Here is a 9523-nt window from a genome sequence, read left to right as displayed (position 1 = left end):
AATGCACAGCCAGGGACGCATCATGTTACATGTACGGAGTCTTTTAAATGAATCATGAGTTCGTCGTCCGTTTGTCTCTCTATCCCTTCGGTAAACTATATACAGGGTATACGACAAGCTCTGTTCAACCGGACTAGTCTCGAGTCGAACGCCGGAGGCGCGGGCCACAACCATGCCGCCTATTAGGATGCTGTGTGGTGTGTCCATCGAATGAGAACCAGACCCATTTTGAGCAACCGCTTTTAAGTCGCAATAACAACGCGTTTGTCACCGACCGCGAGAGGACGCACTGTCACAATTTTACGAAAACGCAAGCCACACACACGCGCACTCCCTCTTTCTCTCTCTCTCTCTCTCACACTCACACACACACACACACACACACACAATAATAGTGTTTAAAGTTTTAAGTAAATAATATGTCAAATAACGTATTGAGTGACTTTTGCATTTATGCATTTAGGCATTTATGTGCAACGGATGGTTTATTGAGACAGCTTTGAATTAATACTGCATTAGGCTACTCTTTTATTTTATATCATTACAGAGTTGTAATGTAGTGCTATTTTAGTCGGTGTTGATCTGAAGTAATCATTTTGTTAGGTCTCTCTTTTTTGTTGGAAACATTAAATATTTTCTTTCTTGATATAGTCAAAAAAGTATTAAATCTCACAAAGTTTCCGCGAATGTGTTCCAGAGAGAAAGAAAGAGAGAGAGAGAGATCTAGGCTGCCGTTCCTGGTCATCTTTCGCTGGCCCACTTTATTCAATTATGCCGGGCGGCCACGCAGGCCCCTCCCCGTCCTGATGACACCGGCAGACCCTCCTTAAGTTGCGTCGCGCCACAGCTGTCTGCGAGCACTGAGCTGACTGGCGCCATCCTGAAAGAATGCCTTCACTGTAAAAAAACACAGAGCCAGAGAGAGAGAGAGAGAGAGCGAGAGAGAGCGCGAGAGAGGGAGGGAGAGAACTGCACTGCACCGGGACGGAGAGAGTTCAGAGTGACTGAGAGAGAGAGAGAGAGAGAGAGAGCGAGAGGGAGGGAGGGAAGTATAGAGAGTGAGTAGGGGAGAGGGGTTGCCGCTCCTGCGCATAAACAGAGATTTGATCTGCGAGTTAAAGTTCGGTGCAACTCGGTGTGCAGAGAAGGCATCCATACCCCGGCCGAGCGCGACTGTAAACACGCCGGCTACTTGTTGAGTCGCCTGAACAATTCTGGAAGTTTGTAAAGTGGGAAAGTTGAGGAACTTATAGCGGAACTGGATATGAACCTTGGACTTTCATGACGACTATCGGTAGCGGCGATATTTTTCTTAAATGTACGTCAAATCCCAACATCCACGTTTATTCATTGCATCGACTGGTGCGCCTTAATAGAGCTTTTGATATTTCTCCTTAATGTAAACATACCAAGTGTGTGACAGAGGTCGACGGATCGGACTGTAAATGTTTGTGTTTTATTAAATTCCAGGTGATCGAAGGTATATCGCCTATCAACGGACACCTTTGGATTTAACGAAGCAGGACTTTTTTGGGACAGATATATTTTTTCTTTCCTTGTGTCGTTTCGGTTCTTTCCAGTGTGTATGAACGTTTATTAAAAAAAAGGCGATGGAAGTAAGCGCGGACCAACCCCGCTGGATGAGCCATCATCACCCGGCGGTAATTAACGGGCAGCATCCCGACTCTCACCACCCAGGCCTCGGCCACTCTTACGTGGACCCGTCGCAGTATCCCCTCGCTGAAGATGTGGATGTACTGTTTAATATAGATGGACAGCCCAATCACGTTTCGTCGTACTACGGAAACTCGGTGCGGGCCGTGCAGAGGTATCCACCACCGCCACACAGTAAGTCATGCTTTTACTTTCCTCTTGTCTGGCTTCCATGTGTTTTTAGACGCTTAATACTGCAGCGTGCCCGTGTGTGTGCTCTTTAAAATGTTCTGTTTTCACTCGTAAATATTCACTCAATTGTAGTCAATTTAGATGCTGTCAAAAAGCACCTCGACTGTGGCTGTGTTGAAAGCAACCTTTCAATAGTCATACCTGATTCGCTCATATCAGAAATTCATTTGAAAAGCCGCAGCGTTTTGAAACTATTGCGTTACACTTTAGGCTACTCGTGGCTCACCTTTTTGGTGGCTTTCGTAACCTTCTAGTGTTATTTTGCCTTCAGTAAAACGCGAAATAATTTTATGTCGCTCTCAGAGAATGCTTTCACAATTCTTTTTTTATTTGGGTTCATCTGTGTTAGGCACTGAGAAGTTGTATACTTCTATTGAAGACGTTTCAAATATATTTACTAGCCATTGCGTGGTAAAATACAGTCGTGTGATTATCTGAAAGTTTTAGTAAAATGTAGGCCTTCATGTTATAAATCCTTTTACAGAGCGGACTTTCGGAAAGCTAGGCAGGCTTGACATACAACAGAGTTAACCGAATAAATATTTAATCTCTCCGCCGTGACTAATTTACGCAAAGCACCAACTTACAGCATCTTTGTAACAAATGCAATATTATCTTACATTTTTAAAAAGAGTGCGAATGAGCTAATGCCGGATTTTAGTGAAATGACTTCCTCAACCATAGTGAATCATGACCTTGTTTCTTTGTGGAGGCTTCCTAGTGCCATCACCTCAAAGCACTGTTTTCTAAAACGACGTGCACCCAGCGGTGTAGTGTAGGATTAGGGTTTCGGTCTCCATACAAGTCGACGACTCAACACTCTGATCAGTAGGCCGAGTGTACTTAATATTTGTCGTAGTTTTGGTGTACTGCATGGATACTGTCGACACACAGCACGGTTAAGCTGTAAGGGTCAGGCGAACACCGCAGCCTATTCCTGACAGATCGACACTCTAAAAAAAACTGCAACATACAATGGCGTAAGTTTCGGTACTTCAGCCGGGTTGAACCTTGTTGTTTGTGAATAGAATCGAAAGTTGGCGTGACATTGTCTATTAAGTGTGCAAGAATCTGAACTTTCAGTTAGTCTGGAACACGAAAACAAGCGTATAGAGATGTAAATGCTTTGTGGAGGGCTTAACTGCACATTTTTACATATTCGAGTTGTCTTCCTTCAAATGGAGAACAAGTTAGTCCAGCTTTGCTTTTGCTAAACGTCAGAGACATAGCCAACATTCTGCTTATATTTGCTAGAGAAAAACGCAGTCAGGGTTGCAAACGCATGCAACTCGAAGGCCATCTAGATATTATCAGAGCTCTGTGACTTCTTAAATGCGAGCCGCACACGTAGGCCCTTGCCTTGTCCTGTCATCACGTTGAAAATCATTAGCTGAGTGTGATGCACAGACACCGTTGCTCAGGCTTGTCTTAATAAGTCTTTCTACTTCTTGCTTTGTGTTCACAGGTAGTCAGGTATGTCGCCCGTCCTTACTCCACGGCTCTCTGCCCTGGCTCGATGGCAGCAAAGGCATCGGGCCTCATCACAGCTCTTCGCCGTGGAACTTGAGCCCTTTCCCCAAGACCTCACTGCACCACGGCTCCCCCGGGGGCCTGCCCGTCTACCCCCCAGCCTCATCCTCCTCCCTGTCCGGTGGACACTCCAGTCCGCACCTCTTTACCTTTCCCCCGACTCCTCCCAAAGACGTGTCTCCGGACCCCGGCATCTCCACGGGCTCAGGCGGGTCGGTGCGCCCGGAGGATAAAGAATGCATTAAGTACCAAGTGTCCCTGGCCGAGAGTATGAAACTGGAGTCAGCCCATAGTCGAAGCATGGCATCAATCGGAGCGGGTGGCTCTTCCGCCCACCACCCCATCGCCACTTACCCATCCTATGTGTCCGATTACGGCCCAGGCCTCTTCCCACCAAGTAGCCTCATAGGTGGGTCTACTTCTAGTTATGGTTCCAAAACAAGACCAAAAACAAGGTCATGTTCAGGTAGGCGTGCGCTTTATTTCACTTCTAATAAATTTATCCTTACTATGAGCTGTGTTGAAAAAAAAAAAAAACAGTAACTCGTTAACAAAGGTTGAGTTTTGATAATCCTGATAATTGTGATATTCTTTGAACGGCGAAACACCTCTGCCATATATCTATATATTCTGGTCGTTCCTAGCACAAAGAACATCCCATGTTGGCCTAATCAGTGCAGCCAGGAAGGCTGAGGCCTCAGCCGACTTAAAACCACAATAAGGGCTGGTAGAAAAACTCTCGCTGGCAGCAGCTTTCACATCCAGTCACAACGAGGGCATTGATAGCACGGGACAGATAAGACAGCCAATGCATAGTCACCCAATGTAACCTATATTTATAAATATCACTAATAGAAGAAGAGATGGGTCAGTGATATGATAGAATTAAACCACCAACAATGAAAAGGACGTGAAATATATTTCCATCAACCATAAATGTTATTCACGATTGCTCAAAATGTAACAAAGCGTATGATGAGTTTATGTTACAGTTTATTTTACATTAATTCGATAGATGCAGGACTGTCCTGCTATTCTAGACAAATAATTTCAGTCAGAAATCCCTGCTCTAAAAGCACAGAGATTTGCTCATCTCTTGCATTCGCGCAAGGACACAATGCAATTTTAATTTTAAGAGCATTTGATCACATTGTACTTAATGTTCTCGCGGTCTCCAAAGAGGAATTAAGTCCAGTAAATTATTAAACAGCCACAGATCTTTGCGGATGAGCATTCGATGCTCTAAGCCCGACTGAAATGGGGGCTCCCCCCCCCCCCCCCCCCTTTTTTTAAACAAAACTATTTTTCTCAGCCCGAGTTCTATCACTGGCGCTCAGTCCGTGGCTGTCTCTCGCGCGTTTATATGTTTAAGCTAATCCAATTATTTTCAGACTGCTGCACGCGACAGTTGCATTGTTTATTCAGCGCCAGAACCACTGATAGAGTCCGGATGCGCCCGGGATCGCGAGGAATAACGAACTAGCTCGAGCCGTGGCAGGGTCACGGCCGTGGCGGAATGTTATCAAAACACCGTAATTATTTCAAAAGGTCATTACGTCACTGCAGCCAAACCAGCCTGTCTTTAATAAGATTAGTGTCTGTGGCATTGTGCATCATATGCCAGCAAAAAATAAAACACTTTCTGAAACACCATTGTGTAGATTTATAAATCTCACATCAGCAATAGAGAATAGGGGAGGGGGGAGTAGTCCTTAATTCACTCCTCCTTATCTTTCTTTTTCTCTCTTTATGTGTCTCTTTTTCTGTCTTTTTTGCTCTCCTAGCTCTATCTTTTTCCTGTCTTTCTTTTGAAAGGCTATTTCGCAAATAATTATGTACGGTTTAAACACGACTAAAAACTAGTCTGTGCACTACTTTATAGGTAGACCACACAGGCCATATATTTGACACACTCAATATATTTGTCAAAGGTTTGGACGCGCAGTCATCTTTCCCTGTTAAAAAGGGCCTGATTGCTCGACTCGGAGGACACAGCTGAGTCTGGCACATCCGAGCTGCCACGGGGATGACGCATGTCTGTGTGAGGTCACGGAGGAAGTGCGGATGTGTGCAGACTCTGCGCCACTCTGAACGCCTCCTCAGCGGCACCCCCCCCCCCCCCCCCTTTTTTTTTTTTTTTTTAATGTCGATAGATACTGGGTGGCTGCGTGGGATAACGAGGCCCGCCGGTTCGCCGGATGAGTTCACCGGTGTAGACTAATGAGTCCTGCCGCTAAACAGCAACTCAGTCCAGCCAGACATTTCAAGTACCAACACATAAAAAAATATTTAAAAACAATAAATACAATAAAACATAAACGTAACAAAATCCACTCATTCTTATGTCCAGATGTTGGTAACCTATCTAAAATATCTGATGGTATTATAAGGAGAAAATGTATATCGATATTACAAGAAATACTGCACTATAATTGCGCCATGTGGAATGGGAGGTTCTTTGTGCAAAGAAAACAATATCAGTATAAAAATTGCGTGTTACTGAAATAATATTTATTGCTATGTTATGCTTTTAAATTATGTCATTTGTAGTCATGATGAAGAGATTACTTGCAACAAGCATAGCCTATATCGTGAATGAATAGCGTAATGGCACTGTATAGGCAAATGTATTGCGATAATCACAGTGTAATCATTTTTTTGCTTGACCGTATTTACCACTATATAGTACAATTATTATTATTATTTATATTATTTTTTTTTTGACAACATTATTATGCAAATATATGGTGATGTTTACATGCCGTAGAGATGTAGGCCTAACCATGGGATGCAGAGCATTTGTATTCCTAATAATTCTATCTTGACTGAATGCATAACTATCGCAGATATTATTATATGAATTTAACGACGTGCAGGTGTGTGGTCCCTTTGAAAGGTGTGTGTGTGTGTGTGTGTGTGTGTGTGTTTCTTTATGTGGGAGGATACCTTAAAAGCAACCAGGTTTCTACAAAGCGTCCGTGTGTTGTCTTTTGATTTCCAGAAGGTAGAGAGTGCGTTAACTGCGGAGCCACATCCACACCGCTGTGGCGAAGGGACGGCACCGGGCACTATTTGTGTAACGCCTGCGGCCTCTATCACAAGATGAACGGGCAGAATAGGCCCCTGATCAAACCCAAGAGGAGGCTGGTATGTGTACGCACGAGCACACTGCATTGATGACGCTTCCGTCTCTCTGTCTTTCTCTACCCAGGAAGAAGTGTTAGCTGCAGGAAACTGACTCGCCAAGTGCAGGTCTCATTTCTTTTAGATACTGCAGTGATCACATGATTTATTATTATTATTATTATTATTATTATTATTATTACAACAGCTGTCATTCATAACATATATTTTTGTTTTATATTTTGCAATCTCTTTCACCTGTTTTTTTTTGTATTATTATTTAGACATGAAGTAGCATGTAAAAAAAAATCAATAACACAAAACTAAAGCATAAAATGGATGGCAAACAGCACACATGGACATGAAAAGCATGATGCAATTCGTTGATGGCATAATTGCAGACATATTTTATTTGTTAAATATGTCAACATACACATTGTCATTGTGCAATGCCCCCCCCCACAAAAAAGGCACTTTGAAGTTAGCCTCGTGTCTGTAAGATGAAGTACATTCTTCCCTTAACGGTTGCGTGAGGTGCCCAGACCCTTGGAGGGAAAACCCCGCACACACTAAAAGCCTAAAAGCCGAGCACGGGCATGCACGCGCTCTCTCTCGTTTTCTCAAACAGTAGAAAGGGGAAACTCTAGGCATGGAAACGGTCACTGCGCTGCTATTTTGGCAGGCGGTTCAACTCTCTCTCTCACTCCCTTGCTCTCTCTCTCTCTCTCTCTCTCTCTAATGTGAAAACCCGACTTCCCAGGAAAAAGCTGCCGGATATCTGACCGGCGCTGATAAGTCGTTTTTCACAACATCGCGCGCTTCCCTCAGCCTAAACATGAAGGCAGTGCGCGGGGGAACCGAGGGAGCGCGCGCTTGTGAGGAGGGCAAGCAAGAGTCACAACTACAGATTGTTCTTTTCACAGCTCAGAATCACCTCAGCCCGTGCAAGCATGGTGTAGTGAAAGAAGAGAGAGAGAGAGAGAGAGAGAGAGAAAAGGCTAGATAAAACAGCCTAGAATATTAAGGACATTTATAGAAACGTGTGCTTTGAAAAACAAGCACTTCTTATACAAATATGAATATCCCAGCATGCTATCATAATGCACAATTGCAAAGTAGTGGGAATTATGTACACGAAATATGGTAGGATGTCAGGATTATTAGTCGTTATTTTCCAAACTAGAGTAATTAGTAATCAGCAGTACACTAGACAAGCCCCAGCACAGAGAAACAGAGAGAGAGAGAGAGAGAGAGAGAGAGAGAGAGAGAGAGAGACTCACCACTTCCATTGTTTATGGTAGTGCGCCCTGGAGCCACAGCGCCCATCGATTACTTCATAGATTATAACGTCAGACACACACACACACACACACACACACACACATTCAGTCAGCTAATTGCCATTCTGTGGGTGTCTCACTCAACAGAAATAATAGGCAACCTATTTGTCGCACCTGTCAGTTCGTCAGACTAATCTTCACCGTTATCGCCATTTAATGCAGTTTTTATTACCGCTCTTTGAAACACACTCGCCTCTGAGCCCCATTCTCCCCATCTCACACACTTTCATCTCCCGTGTTTGCTTTGCCTATGAGTTCTGCACATTTTCCTAATTGGATTCTCATATTTTTTTTTTGCTATTTATGATATAACACACACATATTGACAAAATGTTTTACATGTGCAGTTGTTAAAAGGAAAGGATGTTGCACGTGTTGAATTAAATCTTAATAGTTTTGAATGTCTAGTGCTATTTGGGAAGAAGAGAGGGGGAGATACACAGAGAAAGATAGAGATGTGGAGGTGGGGTGGGGGTGGTGGAGGCCTAAACCATTTTCTAAGCCATTAGAAACGTGAATGAAAACGGGGTGCGGGTTAAATTGAATAAACTGTCAGGTTGATCTTTAAACACGCCTGCACTCTGAGACTAGACACTACGGTACTGTTAGATCCGCACTTAGACATTTTAACGGGCACATTTCAGCACGGCTAATGGTCGAGTTTTAAGCCCCTGCTTTCATGCGTATTTTGTAAATGTTTACGTTAGAGAGGGCATGGGCGCACTGGACGCTATATATAGCGCTGCGTCAAAGCAGCTCTGTTATGGAATGTCTTTCTTGAACTTCACTTCAGACGCCCTAGTTTACGGGAGAGGAGAGGAGAGAGGGCGAGGAAGTCAGGGTGGGATATGACAAACTGCCTGCATGATATTGGTCAGGGAAAATCATATAGGTGATTTGATGCGGTTTGGTATGGCGTAGTAATCGACATGTTTCTCTCTCCTCCCTCTCTCTGTCTTTATCTATCTATCTACCATTCCACAGTCTGCTGCCCGAAGAGCAGGGACCTCATGCGCGAACTGTCAAACGACCACTACGACGCTGTGGCGGAGAAACGCCAACGGGGATCCCGTCTGCAATGCGTGCGGGCTTTACTTCAAACTGCACAATGTAAGTTAAACAGCTGCCATAACCTTATGGTGAGACATTTCCTTACTTATCTTAGCATGACCTGACCCCATCGCCTTTGAGTTCTTTTATTTTCTCTCATTCAAAACATTCTTAAACCAAGAATAGAGTTACTTACTAGGCTACACAACCAATTCATTTTACGCATCAGCACAACTTATGGCTATTGGTCGGTTTGAATTTTCGTTGCGTTAGTTGCTTAAATAGCATTCATAAATGCCTTGCTTGATCTTGCAAATGAAGGCAGGCTACTAGCGTTTCATCCTGATATTCTTCTGAAGACACCTGCCTTAGCGCTGTAGGTTAAATATAGGTCACTATTAAATAACCCCATTGTTGATTTAAAACAGTCGATTTAAAATGTATTATTATTATTACAGTTATTATTATTATTATTATTATTATTATTATTATTATTATTAGGCCATATGCACTCCATATGGATGGAAGTATTTTCCTGTTTTAATCAGATCCTGTATCATCTGCCTCGAGGCCAC

The 9523-nt window shown here is 43.5% G+C and overlaps 1 protein-coding gene across 4 annotated transcripts in view; it reads left to right on the top strand.

The window, feature by feature from the left end:
* The first annotated feature begins 850 nt into the window (after nucleotides 1-850).
* Nucleotides 851-9523, top strand: part of gata3 (GATA binding protein 3) — a 13291-nt gene continuing 4618 nt past the window's right edge. Inside the window, exons 1-4 of one of the 4 annotated variants that reach the window (XM_042078712.1) lie at nucleotides 851-1848; nucleotides 3371-3901; nucleotides 6647-6687; nucleotides 8883-9008. In XM_042078712.1, the coding sequence (XP_041934646.1) occupies nucleotides 1611-1848; nucleotides 3371-3901; nucleotides 6647-6687; nucleotides 8883-9008 (936 nt within the window). In that variant the 5' untranslated portion in view covers nucleotides 851-1610. Of the gene's footprint in view, nucleotides 1849-3370; nucleotides 3902-6436; nucleotides 6583-6646; nucleotides 6688-8882; nucleotides 9009-9523 lie in introns of all 4 variants that reach the window. The other 3 variants (XM_042078713.1, XM_042078711.1, XM_042078710.1) reach the window with 3 other exon arrangements.

This window comes from Alosa sapidissima, chromosome 22 (genome assembly GCF_018492685.1).
Source record: "Alosa sapidissima isolate fAloSap1 chromosome 22, fAloSap1.pri, whole genome shotgun sequence".
Lineage (NCBI taxonomy): Eukaryota > Metazoa > Chordata > Actinopteri > Clupeiformes > Clupeidae > Alosa > Alosa sapidissima.
The sequence above is the reverse complement of the archived record's forward strand: the minus strand, read 5'-3'. Positions and strand labels throughout refer to the sequence as shown.